Below are 23,173 nucleotides of genomic sequence, written 5' to 3' on the forward strand. Positions count from 1 at the left end.
TCCCCAACGTTTTTTCCGTTAGAAAAATAGGTCCTCGCTGTTAATTGTTGCTGATTGAGCAAACAGTGAAGCACACGTGGATGCCACATCTGACTTTTTTTGTTGGGTTAAATATGTTTTTTGTCCCTATATAATTGAGGCATTTTGAGTTTAGTCCTTACTTAATTTTAATAGTTGTTTTAGTCCTTACAAAAATACTAAAAGAAATACTATGCACTTAGTATTAGTCTCTGCTCAATTCAAATTTGTTTAATTTATGCTTAAACTCTTAAGTTTTTTAACAATTTTTTGTAGACGTGTTAAGAACATTACTAAAAGTTCCTCCGCAAAAAATTATCGCAAAATTTGATTTATATGTCTTGATTTTATTACTTTTGTTGTTTCAAAAATTCATATTTAATTCTTTTAATATTAAAAAATTCTAAATTTTAGTAATTGAACCTTTCATAGTGTTCAAAACTTGTCTCAAAAAAATCGTTCAAAAATTTAAGAGTTTAAGGATAATTAAACAAACTTTGTTTTAGTAGGGACTAAAATTAGAAGTAATATTTTTTTTTTGTATGGACTAAAAAACCTACTAAAACTAGTTATGATAGTATTTTCATCATGAAAATATATTTTTGACTAGTAATTATTCCAAAAAAAAACTATCAATTCGGCAACAAAACCACTCATGCCCGACAATGCAAGAGAAGTCATCGATAAGATAGTGAAAATCGTGAATATTTTTGGCATTAGGATAACCATTCCGCCTATTTCTTCAAGATAAAGAAGACGTAGTTTATCATAACTAGTTCCTGCGAAGAAAAAAAGGGTAGTGCAAATAAATCCATGAGATATTATTTGTAAAATGGCACCGTTGAGCCCAATATCACTTATAGAACCAATTCCTAGAATTATGAAATCCATATGAGATACCGAAGAATAAGCTATTCTTTTTTTAAATTACGTTGAACAAAATATGTTGAATCGGCATAAATTATTTGAATAGAACCTAATATCATTAACCAAGGAAAAAATATTGAATGAGCGTGGAAAAATAATTCCATATTGATTAGAACCAACCCATATGCTCCCATTTCATGCAAAACTAGTGGCAATATACAAGAGTTTAAGCATAAATTGAACAAATTCGAATTGAGCAGGGACTAATACTGAGTGCATAGATTTTTATAAGGACTAAAACAACTATTAAAATTAAGTAAGGACTAAACTTAAAATGCCTCAATTTTACAGGGACTAAAAACATATTTAACAAAAAAAAAGTCAGATGTGACATCTAGTGTGCTTCACCGTTTGCTCAATCAGCAACAATTAACAGTGAGGAACTATTTTGCTAATGGAAAAAAACGTTAAGAACCAAAAATTTAATAAAATTTAAGTAGAGACTAATGTTAAAAACGTGCCTATTTATAGGGACCTAAAACATAATTAACCCTAAGCAAAATACACAATTTTTTCCCCTTAAAACAGGAACTAGAATCAAAGATGGAATCATCTCAAAGATAAGACTATTAAAACTCTCGTTTTAAGCCTAAAAACAATCTCATTAGATTTTATAAGCAAAATGATATCATATATATAAACAAAAGAGACTACATATATTGAATTTTACTTTAGATCTTATTTACTTTTGAAGATTATTGGACCGTCTTGACCATCTTATTTACTTTTGAAGATTATTGGACCGTCTCTGGTCAAGGGTAATAAACTTTAATATTTTTCTCAAATATAAAGATTTTTTTCTTTAAAAAAATTCACGTTATATATTTTTTTTATGAAACTCTTAGAAGCACACTTTGAGATGGTGGTTAAACATTTACAGGAGGTTTGTTTATAAGTGTTTGACTTGTATTTTAAGATAAATTTTCTCTATGATTTTTGTAACCAATGCTAACAAAAATCTTATTTTAAAATAATAAATAGTATACCGAGCATGTTAGAAAACACTTCATTTTAAGGGAGTCATGTTTATAATCTCCAATTTTACATCTCTATTTTAATTACACACCATCTCTCACCCAGGCGATCAAATTAAGTGTTCAGATTAAACATGATTAATATGAAAAATCGAACAATGTGTTACTTTTACCTGTTCACTTGTACTCTTATTGATATATTAAGAGAGAGAAATATAATTTACATTTTTCAATCGTAAATTAAGTATGCATTTGTTTTCATATAAATAAATCATTAATAGTTATGAAATTTTGAAAATAATTTTATATTTAAGGATAAATAAAAAGAAAAAAAATGACTTTATAGTTAGCGACAAGAATACAGCAGAAACTCTTGTTTTTGTTAGAGGAAGGAACCACTATTTTGTTGCTTTTGAAATAGGAAGTCTTAGGATTAAGAAGATGCGTATCAAGTATCAACGACAACCTTTGTGAAAGTAAGCTAGGGCCTAGGTACATCAACATTGAAACATTCATGGAGCATGTTATTTCAACATCAACTGTAAAAATAAACAGCCCCTAAATATATAAAATCCATCGATTTAATCCTCAAAGTATATAAAAATCTATCAAATTTCAACATTTTAGCGTTAGAGACTAAATTGATGGATTTCATTTAGTTTAAGATCTATTTAATTTATTAATATTGTTTAGAGACTAAATTGATGAGATGTTCATATTTCATTTTTTTTGAAGAAACTAAATGATATATATATATATATATATATATATATATATAAAATAATCAGTCCCTCAAGCACAAGATGTGCCAAAGGAAGCTGAGAAAGTTAAATACAATACAAAAAGGCTAAATCCGCCATAAAACAAATACCCAAAAAACAGACTTTACACAATAGTCTGTAAACAAGGTAAAAGGTTTTGTCTCCAATAAGAATAATAAAAAACGAACAATATGTAGTTAACTTTCAACCACCAAAACGTTTGGAGTTTGACCCTTTCAAGAAGAACTTCCAGATGAACAATTTGGTTTTGAAAAATCCTCCTGTTACGATCTTTCCAAATAGTAAATAAGACCGAAATCCAAATAATAGAAAAAGCTTGCACTTACAAATTAAGATGTATCGATATTTTTACTTTTTAAATCTATAAATTAACAATCATTTTTTTTATAAAATAAAGGACTATTTACCGACATTTATATTTTAAAAATATCATTTCATAAGAAAAAACATCATTTTAATTTTATAAAAATCATACTAATTCATTTAACATATTATCGTAAAAAATAATAAATATTCTCTACTATGAGTAATAAAATTCAGAAAAATTTAATTTATTTTGTTGACGTTTTTGGTAAATAAAATTTATTTATTATAATTAAAAAAATTTCTTAAAAAAAACTTATTTGACTATTAGTTTAAAGACTTAATGTCCGATACACTTGAATTTTTTAGTGTACATAGAATTTGCGTTATATATTTTAAAACAATATTATTCAATTAAAGATCATCTCCATTTACATCAAAATAAATTGAGATGTGGTCTATCTAATGAGATACAAAAGTAAATAGTGGGTGATTTTCTAAAAAAAAAAAAAAAAGAGTAAATAGTGGGTGATACAATTAAATAGATATCACCATTATCTTTTTTTTTTTTTTTTTTGGGTAGATAGACGAAATGGTAAAGCCATTATAAACTCTCACACGCAAGTGGAGGTACCGTGGTTCGAACCTGATCATGGAATCCGACTTAACAATTTCAGCATTTTGACAGTTGAGTTAGGACTTCTGGATACCATTATTAATTATTTTAGGATTGTTTTCAAATAGTAAATAATATTATTCAATTAAAGATCATCTCCATTTATTTTTTAAAATAAAAAAACCAAAATACTTCTAAATGAAGACTGAAGACATCCTAACCCCAAATACTTGCCCATCACACTAGTTAACTTAATGAAGATTGAACTCATGCATTCCCATACTTCAGATGTACGTGTATACACTTATTTCTCTGATCAACACATTCCACAGAATGGGTATATATATTTTGCCTCTGACAAATGTAAGATTATCCTATTATCCCTGTACACTGTCATCTCCACCATATCCATGCATGAATCTATTTCCAATTCATGATTTTGCATGTATCATTAATATTAGACGTGTCAATCTGGTATTTGATGCAGCATATGATATAGGTGTATCTAATAGAGTAGATAGTCCAATAATTGTTTCTTTTTTTTTTTAATCTTTGAAGAAAAAGGTAAACATTTCATTTGTCTTTAAACGCCTAAAATAATAATCTTGCATCTGTCAAGAGAAGACCATAACCTTAGAAGAAGCTCAACTCCTCCTCCAAACACATCTTGTGCTTCTATATGTATATATTTTTACAATATCTAATAATATCACTATTTTGCATTTGAAAAAATTAACATCATCCGAACTAAATCAGTCTCATTCTCATGTAAATAATCAACAACATATATAGTATATACAACACACAAGTCTTGTAAAAACTATTGTGCGAGTAGAAGTAGAGCAATGCGATTTCATTCTTGTAAAAACAAAGCCTTCATAAGTCTTTTTTTTTTTTTTTTTTTTTTTTTTCCCATTGTATTTGATTGGAATTGGAATAATATGTTCAAGAAACTAGAAAGCCTCCACTCAATCGTCATTATTTTCCATGGAATCTACCATTGTGTTACCAGGGTGCTAGTATTTAGGTCCCACCCGCAATATAATATGTAGCTCCTGTTGAAAATTATGACATTTTCTTATAATTAGGATTAAAAAAAATCTCCAAAAATATATAAATACAACTTAAAAGATGAATATTTGTTGAACGTAAGGTTGGAATTGTTCAAAAGCCTATTCGTATAAGTGATTTTTTTAAGGATATTCGTATAAGTCATGATAATGTGCCTGGTAAAAAGAATTGATAATCTATGTACGTGCAACAAAAGCTATTAACAATGCTGATGCTGTACTAATTAAACACAGTCGCTTGTAATATTTTTTTTCTTTTTTTGGTATGGTAGTCTAGTGATTATAATTCACCTTTTTCAAGAATAAGTGGGTCGCCTGGGGTTATGCGTGTCTCTGCCAACTGAGCTATGCTTAAGGGGACAGTCGCTTGTAATTTTTATTGAACATAAGGTTGATATTGTTTAAAAGAAGTTTATGATAGATATGGAAAAGTTGTTTTAGGCTTTCCTACTATAAGCTGAGTACTATTATTCCAACTATCTGGATAATTAAGTAGTTAATGGTTCCAAACAGAGGTGACACTCTACCCCGATTCATTAGTTTATTTACCTTAATTTCTTCCATTTGATATTATATTCTATTTGGATACATAAGAAATGTGGAAGAATAACCCCTCCAATTTATGTGCAAGCAATTTAAATAATAAAAGTCTTCATTATGTTGTCTATCTAAGGTTTCGGAAAAGAAACATTATCTAGAAAATATGATATTAATCGTACTTTATCCCTTCATGACAGAATATTAGGCAAAAATAGCTGCCAAAAACTCTAAGACACATGCACTTTTTTATTTCTGAAAAATATCATTATCATTATCAACTTCCCTAGCTATATTATTTGTTTGTTTCTTCCTCTCTTTTTCTTCAAGGAGCTGCCGTCCAAGCTTTTAGAATGCCACCTAAGACCACAAATTAAAATTTGTAACATCAATGAATAGAGAATCAAATCTTCAATGTGATTTGTGATAATATATATCATTCTTCTATATGGCTGATGTAAATGTGACGATTCGTATAGAATTTTTCATATAATTTGGTTATAATATAGGGTGTTGACATTCGATTAATTGAAAGAACCAATAATACACTAACCAAAACTTTAAGGGCCAAAAATGGAACCAATATTGTATGAGTAGTGGTGTCCACTATAGGCAAATAGTAGTAGACAAATTTTAATTAAGGTGCATATTTTCTGGTTAGTTTAAATAGCGTGAAAGCTAAGGCAGAACATGTATGTATAGATAATGTTCCATAAATGACTGGCCCTGCTTGCCATTTGTTGTTGTTTGTGGCTTGGTGAAGTGAAACTCTTTTTCAAATATTTTCTATCATTTTGTTCTTAATTAGTGCCTTACCACGTGGGTGGTAACAATCAAGTGGAATCTCATATATCTAATCTAAGGAAGAAACCCCACATGTAATAGTATCTTTCAACTTTTTCTTATAATAATGTTTATTTCATGAATGTTGGCTTAAGTATAAGTTAGACCAATTTTAATTAAGTGGTGTACCAGTAAGCCAAAGTTTACATCAATCCAAATTGTAGGCATAAAATTAGAGTTTATTGCTAGTAGTATATAGGCTAGTATAAATTATGTCTAGTTTGTAGATCTAGTTTCACCATAGTAAGTGAATTATTAGGTTATTGATATCTTGCTAATTTTTGTGGTATTAAAAATTGTTGAAGGTTTCTTTTGGCTTGAAAGGTAAGAGGGATACGTGCACATTTATATTTTACTAGTATTGTGAATTCTTGCAATTTATAGTTTATTGTGTTCAATTAATGTAAAACAAAAACATTTAACATAACTCACATTATCACATTAGATCTACATCAATGTTGTATATCATACACAACATCAAAACACTTCAATAATGTTTAAAAAAGCAATATGAACCCAAAATATGTTACATAAAAAACTGAGTTATGGAATGTCATAAAAAATTACTCATAAAGGGTAACACAATTTTAAATTAGGAATACACATCTAACTCATATCAACCTTCAAAACATGTTAGAAAGAAATACAAACTAATGTGTCTATGAATTTGTAATCATATATGAAATGGATGTTGCGTGACGAATATCTAAATTCATTTTAAAGTTAATTATTTTTTTTTAGATTTGAACAAATTAAATTTAAACATATGTTCATTTGACACATCAAGATTGTTTTGAGGGTTTTTTACGGTTGAAAGGATGGAGGGATGTGTGCTGATTAGTTTTGTATTAGATTAGATAAGACCCCTTTTGTGGGTGTCATTATCGAACCAAAAAGAGGCCTCTTGATCAAATTATAGACCATACAATAAATGTAGAAACATACACATTTAAAGTAGACAAAGAGTGTACATAAGGTCTATCAACCTGAGTACAAATAAACCCCACTTTAGCAAATAAATAGTTGTGATTTTATGTCAACCAAAATAATAATTGACACATTGGCCACACACTATATTGGGATGTTTGGTTTATGCCCACACACTGTTGGGACTAGCATATTTCATGAATAGTGAAGTTAGTGATCATGCTTGATTTTAAGCTTTTGTAGGACATGAAAGGGACCAAATCAATTTTGATAAATGCCACATCACATGATTGCTTCTATTATTTTGATTTAATCCTCAATGGCAACTTATTTCTGGTCCTTCAAATGGTTGAGGACAATGGCCAGAAAGTGATTTGTGACCCCTTGAGGCTTGAAAGTTTGTATTAACAATCGACATATCGTTTTTGGATTAAATATCTCTTTTGTGTCCTAATTTATTTTAAAAGTTCAATTTGATCCTCTTAACTTCAAAACAATCAAATCGGTCCCTTAACTTTCAAACATGTCAATTTGGTTTCTTAACTTAGGTAAGTTAACACAATTTGATCCCTAATTTATGAAAATATAATGTCATATTCATATGTTAAGGTATCAAGTTGCACTAACTTACATAAGTGTCAGATTAGTATTTAGTTGTGACATTAGTATTTTTCTGATTCATCCAAATTTGAATCCGTGAGTTCCAACTCTTTTAATCTGTAACTCAAACCAGCTGAGCTACTACATAAGTTAAGAAACCAAATTAATCAATTTTAAAGTTAAGGGATCAAACTGACCTTTTAGAACAAGTTAAGGGACCAACTAAGTATTATTGAGACAACGGCGCCGTTTGAGGTAGGCGACCCTTATGGGTCATGTATGGTAGGACATGCATTTACAAGTTTTTTTTTTTTTTTTTTTTTTTTATGTTGGTCTTATAACTTGCATTTGTAGGTCAAACCAGTATTAGTTACCTGTTATTGCAGGTCATCAGTAATATATTAATCACATGTAACTTTTAAAAAAATTTGATGTATATATGTATGTGGTTTTTCCAAACTACAAAATTAATAGTTAACTTTAATATTTAACTATTAATTGTTTGTTTTTAAGAAAAAAAATAATATAAATTTTTAAGTTTGGGGGGCATTTTGCACATAAGTGCAAAACTTCAGGGGGATATTTGCAAAATGTCATGTTCACTAACAGAAAAATTTGACGGATGGGGTAAATTGACTAACATTGTGAAATTTCAGGGGGGTAATTGAAGTTTTGTTAATATCAGGGGGATAATTGATGAAACTTACAATTTCAGGGGGGAAATTGACTATTTACTCATTACTTTATTAAAGACAAAAATTAAACATTATACTCCCTCCGTCCCTCAATAAATGATCTAGTTGACAATATACATTATTGACTTAATATACTTTGACCATATTTTTCTACTAATTCACAAAGATAAATAATATCATATAAGATGTTGTTGGAATCGTCTCGATGAATATTTTTAAAATATTAAGTTTTCATAATTTTTTTTAATAGAGAATTGAAGATACCAAAGATAAAACATATGCATTGGTATGTGTGTCGAAGTCAACTAGATCATTTAATATGGGACGGAGGGAGTAATATACATTGCTAGTGGGTCAACATGTCTAAAGATCTATGCCATTGAAAACTTCATTCCAAATCCAATGGCTAAAAAGCATTTTAGAAACCAAAAAAAAAAATGTAGTCATAAATAAGTTCATGCAACAACTTGTGCCTTTGTAGACTGGGTCTTCATAATTAAACGTCAAGTTGCCCAAAAGAAGAACCAAGACCAAGTAATGAAAATACAGACGCAGACAAATTGCAAGAGTAAAAACACAAAACTTCTTATTATAAACATAAAACATGCATGATCGGTATAATTCTAGTAAAGATATTTAATGAAAAGTAAAGATAGATATCAATAGCAACAGATGAATAAATAATGAAAAAAAGAAATGTACCAAAGGTCACATTATAAAACACAGAATGTCATCGCTTGAAAGAGAAAATAGAATTAAGTGTTTGTTTGGTATTGTGGTAAATATGTAAAAATTACGGTGAGTAGTCATGCTTTGGTTCAACTCAGTGATATAAAACACACACTAAATGTCTGCGTGAGCTTAGCTCAGTTGGTAAAGATAATGCATAAATATATGCAAAGTCCGGGATTCGTTTGAACCCGGACACCACAAAAAAAAAAAAACACACACACACCTAATCTCAGCAATTTGCAATGCTCGGTTCCCCCTTTTTTTTCCTGTGAATTTGCCCACTTCTCCTTACTTTTGAACAAAAAAAAAATTATAGTTGAAAGAATAGGTGGTAAGGAAAGTGAAATGTTTGTTCGAATATTTGCTATAAGAGGATTAATTGGGAGGTGGGAAAAGAAGCTTCAAAACAATTTTTAACGTAGTTGAATAATAGCTAGGAAGGCCCAAATTGAATCCTCAGCTTATGAAAGTTACTCTTCTCACATGAGAAATTGCTAAAAAAACGGATTCAACTGTAGTTAACTACAATTTGGTGGTTCAATTACTTTTTAAGTCGGAAAAAGTGATTAGATCGTTTTAAAAAGTGTCCAACTGTAGTTAACTACAGCTGGAAAAGCCGACCTGTAGTTAAGTACAATTGAATATGTTTTTTTTAACAATTTCTCTCGTGAGAAGAGTAACTCTCCCAGCCTAGTATTTGTTTTCCTATTCAATACTCCAAGACCAGTCGAATCAGGGATATGATTTTCGTCTAGATAAATGCTTAATCTGCCCTTGAAGTTTAGCGAAAGTATCCTTCGGTGGTGTACAATTGATAAATTTGAGTATAGTTGGCAGACTGAGAAATTTTCCTTTGTTTAATCCCTAAAATGGACGCATGCAACTTATGTGATTGCTTTATAAGCCACTCGGATCAATCAACCTCTGAAATAAGCCGACGGAAGCCACCCTCTAATCCAAAACATAACGATCGGGTTGTAACCCCCAATTTTGTGTGATCAGGAACTGCTAAATCCAAAGGACTTTGAGCAATGCAAGGGGTCTAGAAAACAACCATCAACAACTTAAAAAAGACACCAAACTAAACATGGTCATATCATTCCACAAATTACCACGTTTGGACCTAACACACGTGCAAGTAGTGCAGATAACATGCTGTGTTTGGACTGATATTTTTCCAAATAAAAAAAAAAATGTTCTGGCATTGAACCAAAATTCGTAGCCACACCACAAAAGTAAGGTTGGGGTAAATTTTTAAGCAAAAGCAGAATTTTGTTTCTCTGCTCGTGTGAGAATTTTCATTTCCTCAGTAGGAGCTTAGCTTACACTTGTACTCTTGCTTGGGATTGTTGTTTTATAGTTTTGATTTTTTCTAGCTAGTCAGTAGGATTGATTTCCACTTTCTTTTCATCTGTATTTTGTTGATCAAGGGGAACCTTTTCGTACGGTAAAACGTTGAGTTGAAATGGCTCTCTCACTTCAGTAGTGACATCCAGTAATATGCATAAGGACAGGAGGGGATATATACATTACAGAGATACGGCGTATATCCTGTTTGTGTATGTATCAAGTCCTAAGATTGATTGCACTTGCAGTTTTTCTTTCCTTTTTCTTTAACATTTCAATTGTAAGAACAACAAAATGACTATTAAAGGAGTCGAACTCGGTATCTGTTTACCTTGTTTCAAAAGGTTTGATACCATCGCGCCACAGCTAATGTTTACAATAATGACAGAAATTTTATCATATATAGTTAATAGTTGAATACTATACTATATGACATAAAAAGAAAATCAGCCAAACACTGTCACACCCTACCAGTGAGATGGTATGAGAAAAGGAAATAGATATGAGTTTTTCCTCTAGAGACTACCAACAATGATGCTAAAAGGCAGGTAAGGAGAACTCTAGAAGGAAAAATCGTTTGTGAGAAACCCTTGGAAAATAATACAATTATCCACATATGGCAGTGTTTAACTGAATCATGCTTCAGGTTCATGAGGAGGATAAACCAAGGAAGAATTGGAGAAATGCTCCATGGAATCTGCTAGGTTTTCTACTTTTGCGTACGCTACTATTATCCACATATGGCAGTGGAAGAAACCAATCACAGTTATTCTCATTTGTGGCTCCAAATCCATGTTTTACGGATGGAGAAGTGCAATGCTGATAATTCCATCAGACAGTCTTTTCAGTAAGTATGATATGAAAAAAAATCTAAAAACAAGTATGGTGACTTCACTCTATTCAATTACATTGCACTCGCTAATCGATATCCAATCATATATTGAACACAGACTCTTCTAATATCAAAGACTGAACATTTGTAGGACTGGAACACCCCACACCAAAATCATCCCACCTATAAACATACCAACCATTTACAGTTGAACAACACATACAGCATATGCAATGCACTAAATCAGTGCTATTAAATACCGGCGCTACACCACTATAGCATAGCGGAATTTGGACAAATTGCTTTTATTCCACAATACGCTATTTAGTACAAAATGTTGTCATATAGAAGCTATAATGGCGCGATAGCCTTCTTTCATAGCGGAGTTTTAACAATAAAACATCATTTTTTTGGGCTGACAAATGCTAAGAGGATCATATAACTTCAACTTTTATTTCAACATATCCAAGCAGTAGTTTACATAATATATCACTAATAAACTTCATTTAAACTTTCACAACAACAAAATTACATCCAATTTAATCAAAACAATTGCATTATCCAAAACATTTTTTTTCTTACTCTCATACACAAATCAAGTGACTAAATTAAAAAGGTACTAAATATTTACTTTTTCTTCTTGCCAGCAACAGTAACCTTCTTACCCTTCAATGTCCTGCAATTGTTCTTGGTACGTTGTCCTCTACAAGGAAGTCCCTGAATATGCCTTATTCCTCTGTAACACTGAATCTCCTTCAACCTCTTTATATTAAGTGCATTAAACCTTCTCTGAAATTCACAAAAAAAAAAAAACCATTACAATTACAAAACAAAATAATAGAAAACAAACACACAAAAAATGAGATTTTTACCAAATCTCCTTCAATCATGTATTTGTTAACTTCATCCCTGAGACTAATAAGCTCTTCTTCACTCAATTCCTTAGTAACTTTATTCTCCATACTGATATCAGTTAGAATCTGTCTCGCTCTGTTCCTTCCAACTCCATGAATGTACTGCAATGAAAATTCAATTCTCTTGTTGTTTGGAATTTCCACACCACCAACACGAACACACACAATGTTCAGCCTTTGAACCTACAATTCAATCGGAATCAAAATCAGAATGGAATTTGGAATTTATCTTGAATTATGAAACCCTAATTGTGTTACCTTTGACTTTGGAGTGTTGAGAACTGGGAAGGAAACTCGATTGGAGAAGTGAGCATGGCCTTTGGAGATGATTGAGAGTGAAGGTGCCACAGGCATTGAGAGTGTTTGTACCATTTTTCTGTTCAACTGCGAAATGAAGTATTCACCATAGCCATATCCTTATCATTATCCCCTGAGAATTGATGTTTTTTCCTCTAAAAACACAGGGAAAATACGTTTTTGTCCTCACCAGTAGTTACGTTTCTGCTACGGTTAACTACCGTTGGCTTCCAGCGCAGTTCATTATCGTTGACTCAGCTGCATTTAAATTTAGTGTCCGCGGCGGAGCATCAATTAGTTTTAGTCCTTGCAAATTTTTGTTTTTGGTTTTTAGTGTCTTCAAATTTATCATTTTTTTCTTTTGATCTTTATTATTTTGTTTTAATCCATGCAAAATTAATTCATATTAAAACTTTTATTCATGTGATATAAATGATACTTGACTTTAACACTTAAAATATTGACTAAATAAATATTACACGTTTCAGTTTAAGTATAAACATATTTTGGATTAAAACAAAACTATAAAGACCAAAAGTTAAAAATGATATATTTACAAGTACTTAAGAAAATTTAATTTTTTACAAGCATTTAAAAACAAAAACTTATACATTAAGAGACACTCAAAATATATTTGAACCAAAGAATTATCGATATGCATAATTGTAAAGGACGTGGTATGAAAAATCCAATGAGATAACTAGGCGACAATAGAAAAATTTATTCAATATCAATGTAAAACTGTTAAACTTGTTTATAAAAAAAAAGCTTGTTTTACAGTGATAATGCAAATCCTTTAAAGTCAAATATAAATTACTATTCTAGAGAGTAATTTCTTTGTTCTTTTTTCCTTTCTTGCTTCTGTTTTTTTTTTTTCTTTGCCTTCGTTTCGTAACAAAAAAAAAAATATATAATTCCAAACCTCATGCATCATTTATATTTGACCTAATTTGTTTATGATAATTTACTTATATTTAACCAAATTTTATGATAGTCTATGCTAAATCAAATGTTTATGATAGTCTGTGCACACGTCACAAAATATTTACACTAGTATAATAAAAGAGAAATTTATATTCAACTCTATAAAACTAACCAATCATGATCAATAATTTAACTTGTAAAAAAAATCAATAATTTATGTAAAAAAACAAAAATTATGATCAATAATTTCAAACGTGTAACCTATAAGTGAGGGATTTATCCAATGACATTGATTAGTAATAATATACTTCCTCCGTTTTTAAATATAAGCAAAATTGACTTTTTAGGTTCATTTATTTAATGATGTATGTGGTCCATATTATTAATTATATATATCATTAAATGAATGAATCTAAAAAGTCAATTTTACTTATATTTAGAAACGGAGGAAGTATTAGAAATCAAAAGTTAACTTTTGTCAAAAGACAATGTCAATTCAATTATCAATCAAATTATTTTATTCATAGCCCATGAGTGAATGAGATGTTTTCTCATAATAAAATGACTTTAACCATGTTAAAAATCACAATTTTTTTTTACATTATTTTAGTGCTCAATTATTTCTGATGTTAATCAAACTTTAGCTTTGGTAATTAAAGAATAAACAAGTCCTAACTCAACCGGTAAAATGCTGAAATTGTTAGGCCAGACGTCATGACCGGGGTTCGAACCCCAGTACCTCCATTTATGTGTGTGAATTTATAATAGCTTTGTTATTTCGTCTTTCTACCTAAAAAAAAAGAACAAACAAAAATTTGAGTCTAATAAGACAAACACTAAGACGTAGCTTCGGTTTATAGTTTGCTTAAAGCGCAAGTTTCTCCATTGCCCTTCCAAACACCTATCTTTGCAACCATAAAATCTCCATTGGAAGTAATTTAGACAATAATTGTATAACATTCCTTAAGAGGAAGATGACCAATCTCTAAAGACATAGCTTCGAAAAGAAACAAAATCTCTCTAATTTTCTTGTCACTAAGTTTTGTTGTTGATATATTTTTCTTTATTAATTCATGTCACTATTTAAAGTTTTCTTGTAGTATAGATAAGTTACATGAGTTCTCTTGTGTATGCTTAAGATGATTATTTGTTCTATACTACACCAAGCTCCGAATTCACACACACACGTCTAACTAGTGAAAAACAATGAATGATGTAGTTTAAAAGGTAAAATATATATATATACGACATCTAATTTTTTGAAATAACAATACATGATGGGTTTTTTTTATGACAACACACTGAATACATGCGTAATTATTTAACTAAATGCAGTATATTACACAATTATTAGTATATATACTTTTTTTTGATGGTGGCCGAACCCCGGACCTATTTTATGCATTGTCCCTACCAACTGAGCTAAGTTCACGAAGACTGCTAATATATATATATATACTAAAACACAAGCAAGTTGTTCTTGATATCATATCCTAAGTTCTCCAAATCGAACTTCACCCCATGAATCATCGGAGGTGGTCCACATGCCAATGCCAGTGTATCCTCTGATGCTTCTGGAACATGTTTCTTCAATATACTTTCAGTAATGAATCCCACATTATATTTCCACCCTTCTCTTTTACTTTCTTGTACCACATACCACACTTTGAATCGTTCATGCTTCTTAGACCAAGAATCCATCTCTTCCCTCAACAATATATCATCCTCGCTTCGATTAGCATACACAACATATATTTCAGTTAGATCCTTCAGATCTTTTAGAATCGCTTGTACCACTTGGTAAATCGGTGTTATCCCCGTTCCTCCGGCCAACATAGCTAACCTCTTTGCAAACTTGTGTTTACCATGAACAAGAAAATTTCCTCTACCAATGTATTCTATGTGTCCCAATGGACCCTTTATATCCAAAATAGAACCAATAGGCAATGAATCTAAGTGTTGAGACATTAGGCCACCACTAGGGAATTTTGGATGAACACCTTTGAAATAAATCTTAACCAATAGATCAAAATATCCCTTTTCATCTACACTGCTTGTTGGAGTGAAAGCTCTCATGCATAACTTTTCTTCAATAGTGTCACATAAAAATAAGTGTTTCCCAATTGGTAAACCCAATAGTTGGTCTTCATAAGGTAACGCAAATCGAAAAATCCTAACATTGTGGGAGATTGAGCTTTTTGAAACAAGCTTACATGAAATTCTCTCACGTGGGTTAATTAAAGCCACATTGTTTTGCATTTGTGTAATAATAACTTTGTTGGCGTCTTCAACGCTATTGCCTTTGGTGTCTGTGGTTAAAAGCTCGCCGATTAAGTAATCATCAAGCATTTTCTTTGCTTTATCAGAGTGTATGGCTTCAAACTCCTCTGTACAATCAGTGCCAGCGTTGATCAGGATGCTATCGACGCCTCCTGGGTGGTCTTTAAGGTAGTGAGTGCAATCATAAACGTGACCGTTAACGATGATCCAAGCTGAATCAGAGTTATTATGTTTTTTCACTTCAAACATGGTGTATGTTTTTGAGCTAATATTGTTTGTGTGCAATGATGAGGAGACAATATTATTCTTAGGGTCTGGGTCAGAGTTTGATGGTTTTTGATATACTTGTTCTTTTTCTTTGACCATCCAACCACCAGATTGGTTTCCAGGTTGGGTTGGATGCTCAAACATTATCCCAATCTCTCCCTTTTGAGGCTTGTGCATGTTTGTTTTCACTTTGAACCAACAATTGTTCATCATGCCCTATATATACATATCAAAATAAATTGTAAACACAAAATTAATACTTGTTTAGACATAATCATATACAAAATAAAATTATTAGGGGTTAAAGCGAATTAGAAAGTCTAGTTATTACGATACTTGTTTGTTTAGACATTTCTTAATTGAGCTTACAAAACATCATAACTTAGGCCCCGTTTGTTTTTTTTTTCAAAATCACTTTTTTATTTTTAAGTGTCTGTTTACGATTTTTAGAAAAATCATTTTATCAAAAAAAAATCTATTTTGGCTCTAAAATAAAAAGCTATTAAAATTAGTTTTTCTCAAAATCATTTTTTTTTTCAAAAACAAGGAGGTAACACATGCACATGTTAAAACTCATTTTCTTTTAAAAAAATGGATTTTTAAGGGTAGTAGGCAAACAAAATTAATCTTTAAATTCTTTTTACACAAAATCTTTTTTTTTAAAGTTAAAACAAATGCACCCTTAATTCGATACATCAAAGTGATTTTATATTGAAAATTCATTTTCACAAAATCTAGTTATATATTACTTTGAGGTGAATTTTTCTTTTGGCCTTTGATTGTCTATTAAATAAAAAACCTACCTAATATGGGGTCTTTAATTTGAACCTCCTACAATTAAACAGTCCAAAGATGACCCTTAAATTTTTTGTAAAGAAATTAATTTTATAGCAGAAAAGGGAAAAGGATTTAATATTTTTTTTTTAAATTTACTAAAAGTATTCTTTAATTTTTTGTTGGGGAGATTCATATTAGATAAACTCTACAATATTGACAATCTTAGTGTCATGCAACCGGGATTTTTTATGGTGGGCAAGTAAGGGCTTTCGTGTGCCCCTTGACCTGGGGTTGTCTTGATCACATACTATACCATTAAATATTACTTAATTAGTTTAACAGCATAACAAGTTTCATCGTACAGAGAAAATTATTATTTATAGTTTCCCTTCCATCTTGGTACACTATTTTATATGTTTATATGTCCTTGTCTCACCCTCGGACTTTTTGATATCGATGATTACCACTTACCATATTTGCATTTTTTTATAGAGCCCATATTTGCATTGGTTTAAGAACTTAAAAATTAGATTCTATCGTGATAGAATATTCTTACCATAAGATTCCAATTCAGATTTTCAGGTTGCGTGTTATTAGCCAGATCCCATGCACGTACTGCAATCTCTTTGGCTCCAAAAAAGTCTAACACTTCAACCTCTAAAGACCAAAAGCACCAACACCAATATTTTCCATATTTGCTTGGTTTCTCTTGATGCTCCAATTTGCATACTTGCCATGTTTCACCACCGTCCATCGTCACTTCCACCCTTGTCACCTTTCTCCCACCACCTTCACATTACATAACACACAAATTAATATCTCTGCATAATATATGGCATGAAATTAATGATGTATAGAATAAAACTCACCGGAATATGCGTAGCCTTTAAGTAAATAAGGCATCAGAGTAGTGTCTGAGTTGACGATCAATATCTCACCGTGACACGGCGTTGTTATCACGGAGTTTATGTTCAACTCGTTGATAATATATTCAGGTTTGTAGAACCAAGCTAGTACAATTTTGAAATAATTCCAAAATCAACATCAATGTTTAATTTTGCACATAATTAATAAAAGAAAGGAATTCATGTACTATATCTTCTACTACCTTCAAAAAACAAACGTACTATATCTTTTACTATTTAATTTTGCAAATTTTTATATAAATTTTATGTTATGTTAGTTGTTCTTTGAATTGCTATATAAATTTTAGGCTAAACTGCATTTTTCGCCCCCTATGTTTCAAAATGTTGCAATTTTGGCCCCTATTAAAAAAATGGCAATTTTGGCCCCTTTCATCCCAAAATTACTGAGAAGACGCCACGTGTCCCAAAAAAAGGCCATAATCGCAACTTTTTGTAAAGATAAGGGGTCAAAAAGCATATTTCCCTAAACATAGGGGGTCACTTTTGCCATTTTTTTTAATAGGGGACCAAAATCGCAACATTTTGAAACTTGGCGAAAAGTGAAGTTTAGCCTAAATTTTATGTATCACTTGACTTATTTATTCTTTCATTATTGATATAGTTTTTTTTTTTTTTTTTGGTAGATAGACGAAATGGCAAAGCCATTATAAACTCACACACACAAGTGGAGGTACCGGGGTTCGAACCCCGGTCATGGCATCTGGCCTAACAATTTCGGCATTTTGCCAGTTGAGCTAGGACTTCTGGATTGATATAGTTTTTTTTTTATTGATATAATGTATCATTTTATTAAGGAGAATGTTAATTAGTGCCCCGGGGCATTGGTTAAGCAGCTAAAAGAGGTAAGATTTTATTAAAAAGTGGTGTAATAATTAGTTAGTAAAAAGTACTCCTTTCGTCCCGCAATAGATGACCCATTTAAAAATTTGCAATTTTGACCTAACTTAGTTTGACCATATTTTTCTACTAATATACAAAGATAAATAATATCATATAAGTTGTCGTTAGATTCGTCTCGATGAGTATTTTTAAAATATGAAATTTTCATAATTTTTTCTAACATATTATTCAAAATATTTAAACTCAAAATTATGCATTGACATGCGTAATAGGGTCAACTGTATCGTATATTATGGGACGGACGGAGTAACAGTTTATATTTCCAAGATAATTTTTCTACTTTTGGATTCCTTAACCCGTGCCTAGGGCACTAGTTAACAAGACTCTTTTATTAATATACCTTCTTTATTGGCAAGCTCAGCATCAACTTGCGAGGGAAGTACTCTGTTATCATGGTAATGATAATGGCTATCAGATTCTTTGGTTGTTACAATGATTCGCTTCAACCATTTCACCATTCTTCCGGCAGTGAAACCAGGAACGATAACCCGTACAGGAAAACCGTGATCAGGAGCTAAAACCTCACCATTTTGCATATACGCCAAAATGATATCGCTAGTGCGATCCAATGCAACCTCGCTGAGGATACTAGTTCCATATTTTGAACCACCACCACCTGGAAGTTCCTCAGCACCTTCAAAGCATACATAGAGGGCCCCACTTTTACGGTTAAATATTCCACAACGCTTGAGCACGGTTCTCAATGGTACACCACGCCATACTGAAGTGGAGGTAGCAGACGGACCCCAGTTAAATCCAATAGTCTGCTTCACCATATTCTGCTCCTTGCGACGATTCGCGGAGCAAACAAGCGTGACAGGAAATTCACGGCTTGGGAAGTCGTTGATGAGTTGGTCCATCGTGAAACATGCTGGGTTTTTTACCAGACCAGTTACTTCGATGGACCAATCATCCCAACATGCTTTGGGAACATGTCCGTGATTACGAACATAGTGGAGTGGAACGGGAGTTATGAAGCCGTGGTGCATGAGGCTTTGGAGTGGTGGCTCGGAGTTGAATGGGTGTTTACCCGTGAGACGGATCAAGGAAGGGTTTCTTTGAATCCAGTGATCTAAGGTACCCACATCACGAGGGTCTAACACTGAGGATTCTACTTCAGATATTCCCTTTAGGATTATGTTTTTCACCATGCTCAAGTACTTTTCATCCTCTTCTTTGTTTGAAGGATCCGATAGCAATGGTGTTTTTGGGCTCATTGTTTTAAAGGGTTCAACGACGTTATATTCAAGGCCATTGTAGTAGGGTCGACGATTTTCAATGGAAGTAGACATTGAGGAAAATTGATTAGGACCGTTTTGTTCAAGGTATAGTATATTTTTAGCAAGACTCCAAGTGAATGAATACTAAAGTAAAATGGAATCTTGGTTTGTGATGAAAAAATGGAGGAGGGAGGGGTTTTTTATAGAGGCATCGTGGATTCATGGTGTGAATGGGCCAAGGGGCTATAGTGAATCAAATTAATCACGTTTTTATTCCTCTTCCATAAAAGCTGTTTCGAAAGTGATGTTATTTTAGTCAAACACTCTTTACAAATATTGAAATTTACTCTTATCTTTATCTTTATTACTCCCTCCGTCCTTATATATAAGACCCTTTTGCCAAAATCACAGGAATTAAGATAGTGAATATTTGTATTAAAGTTGTTTGTAATCACTATTGTTTTACAATTTTATCCTTTAAGAAAGAAGGTTAGTTTATGTTTTCAACATGTTATTTATTGTTGATTGAAGAAAAAGATGTATAATAAATAGGGGCATGCATGTAAAGAAATAATTAATGTAGTTGCAAATAACAAAGGGGTCTTATAAAAAGGGACAAAAAAAAATTCTCAAAAGGATCTTATAATTAGGGACGGAGGGAGTATATATATTTGCACTATTTTTTTTTAAAGTACACGTGGCAATCTATTAGTGAAAGAATCATAATTGCATTTAATGTTTTCTTTCATCTACACACCAACATGTTTTTTTTTTGTGAGGGAATATACACATCAAAATGTCAACTGCTAAAATTCGGACGATTATTTATTGTACCATGATTGCAACCGAAAATTATGGAAAACAAAGGGTAATTTATTTCTTATTTTTTTAATTGGAACTTCAAATTTTACTTTTACTAAAAATCAAAGAAAAAAAATTAGAATACATCATCTTTGTACTCTAAATAATATTTGATTCACGTCATTTGAACAAATTCTTTCAATAATATATTAACATGTGTCGATATTATTTTGTTGAACCAATCATATTGCATCAATTATAAAAATAATTGTAATTATAATGTATATCATATAAATATTTATCTTGCATAGAATCAATAGTCATTTTATCTATATTAAAAATAATTTACACTTAAAAAGGAATTATTTTATCGTGTGTAAATGTAATTAACTTGTGTTATCGCGATTTTCGGGTGTCAAGTCATTAATTTAGCTTGAACCTTTCAATCTTTGATATTCTCTATTTTTTCTTGGGAAGGGCAAAATTGGAAAAAAAAAAACCCTTAGATTCTAAGTTCGGGGGTCGTTTTCGCTACGGGAAGGTGTTAGGCACCCGGAACGATTATGGTATTCCATAAGAACCGTTATCCTAAGTCTATTTCTACGCTTTATTTTTATTGCCTACTTATTTAAAAGAGAAATTTTATTTGAGTGAAGAATGGGGGGAGAAGATGATTGAGGTTTTTATTTTACTTGGAAAATGATTTTTGAAAAGGAGGAGAGAAGCCGTAAGGCATAGAAGAAAAATGTCGAATTTGATCTTTATTTTTATTTCACAAAAAGGCATTGGAGTTTTGACTCCAAAGTTTGTTTGAAAAATTTAGCCTATTTCGAAGGAGAAATTTCACTAGGCGTCGGATTCCTAAACATACACCTAAATCGATAATCATGCAACGTGTGTGCGAGTGTCGGTGCTTGTGTCGGTGTACATTATTAGAGAGTCCATAGTCCTTTACATTGTCCTAGATACATTCTATGGTCTGGCAAAAATCTTAAAAGAAATTAAAACTATCTAAAATATTACATGCCAAAGTAACATTGAAATAAAAGAGATAAACCCTAAACTATGAGGAATAGGAATGGAATTGTGAAATGCTTATGAAATGTATGGCACATGAAATGAAATGGTTAGTAATCATAAAGCACAAAATAGTAGGAAATAAACAAAAAGAAATTGCATAAGAATGGCAAAAAGAAAGTAATAAAGTGGTAAAAACCTAAAAAATTTGATATGATACCTAAATGTGCTTGTGACCCATAATTCTCACATCATGGCAATTTTGAAAGAGATTTTGTTTCAAGCCATGACATGAAATTAATAGAGACACATGCAAGCAAAGTATCACACCAAATTCATAGAGAAATTTGACACTTTATTCCTTAAGACAAACACTTATTGTTTGCAAAACAAGAAATTTACAAAATCATATCCAAAAACAGCAAAAAGGACACATGATCAGAGGCATATTCATCACAATATTGTATATCAATCATCCATGTCACATATCAAAGTATCAAGAACAAAAAAACATAACCAAAAGAATACCAAAAATGTAAAAACACATGGGAATTAATTCATGCCATTTTACCATTTTTTTTTACATTCAAAACACAATAAAAATACCAAAAATGTATCAAGAAACACCTAGGATTTTTAGGAATTTTTGTAAAAATTTGTGGGCGAGAAACAGGTTCAGATAGCAAAAGTAGGGGTGCAGACAGCAAGAAAAAACAAGAAATTCTCAAAAAACTAAGCCCAAACCTAAAGCCCAACACACAAAACTCAGATTGCACAGGAGACGTTGGATTGATCCAGGGTAGGAAACCCTAGATCCAACGGCCAGGAATGAAGGAGGTTGGACCGGTCCTGAACCGGTCCGGTTCACTGGCTTTAAAAAGGGGGAATCCGGTTTTTTCTCATTTCTCTTCCTCTCCTTCTCTCTCTTCTCTCATTCTAGTGAGAGAAGCTCCCACTTCTCTCTTCCCTCTCTCTCGCCGGAACTTCATGAGGAAGATGAATCTTCATCTTCTCCGGTGAAGCTTGCTCTTCCGGCGCGGTGGCCGGCCACCCAAGGGTGGCGGCGCCGCCGCCGGAGTTGAACAACCTTCTCCGTTTTCGAAATTTTTTTACACTTTTAAATATCCTTTTTCATCCTAAACACGAATATGGCACTGGATTTCTCATGCGAAGCGTGAATCAACGTAGATCTTAGGATCTTTTTTGCGGTTTTGAAAGAAATTCTTTTTAAGTTTTTTTGCTTTTTCGGTTGGAAACTTTTGAAACTCTACAGATCTACACTTGATTCGCCTTTGTTGATGTTCTTAAAAAAAAAAAGATGAAGTTTGAGTTTTACCTGTGATTTTGGTTGGAGATTTCGAACGAGATCTTCGGAAAACTTGAATATTGGTGCGGTTTTGATTTTCTGGCTTGGATCCGAAAATAAATCGGTTCTTCTCTCCTTCTTCTTTGTTGGTCCGGACCGGTTCTTTCCCTCTTCTTCTCAAACTTTCGGATCCTTCGTGATCGTGCTTGGATTCGTTGCTAATGGCGACGGATCCGCACTGGAATTGTGAAGGATTCGGTTCAATGATGATGATTCTTTGATGAATCACTGAGAACTGTGATGAATTCGAGTTCTGGAAAATTTTCTAGGGTTTTTGTTCT

General features: G+C 31.7%; 2 protein-coding genes across 2 annotated transcripts; both read right to left on the bottom strand.

The window, feature by feature from the left end:
• Positions 1–11,682: 11,682 nt before the first annotated feature.
• Positions 11,683–12,538, bottom strand: LOC11406792 (30S ribosomal protein S13, chloroplastic). Its single transcript, XM_003601062.4, has 3 exons — positions 12,376–12,538; positions 12,076–12,300; positions 11,683–11,992 (listed from the first exon to the last, which is right to left on the bottom strand). Exons 1-3 carry the CDS (start codon positions 12,487–12,489, stop codon positions 11,831–11,833), a joined length of 501 nt encoding a protein of 166 aa, XP_003601110.1. The 5' UTR covers positions 12,490–12,538; the 3' UTR covers positions 11,683–11,830.
• A 2,019-nt stretch (positions 12,539–14,557) lies between these two features.
• LOC11410374 (inducible nitrate reductase [NADH] 2) lies at positions 14,558–19,865 on the bottom strand. Its single transcript, XM_003601063.4, has 4 exons — positions 18,829–19,865; positions 17,532–17,672; positions 17,219–17,451; positions 14,558–16,101 (listed from the first exon to the last, which is right to left on the bottom strand). Exons 1-4 carry the CDS (start codon positions 19,778–19,780, stop codon positions 14,797–14,799), a joined length of 2,631 nt encoding a protein of 876 aa, XP_003601111.1. The 5' UTR covers positions 19,781–19,865; the 3' UTR covers positions 14,558–14,796.
• Positions 19,866–23,173: the final 3,308 nt, after the last annotated feature.

Source organism: Medicago truncatula, chromosome 3, assembly GCF_003473485.1.
Source record: "Medicago truncatula cultivar Jemalong A17 chromosome 3, MtrunA17r5.0-ANR, whole genome shotgun sequence".
Lineage (NCBI taxonomy): Eukaryota > Viridiplantae > Streptophyta > Magnoliopsida > Fabales > Fabaceae > Medicago > Medicago truncatula.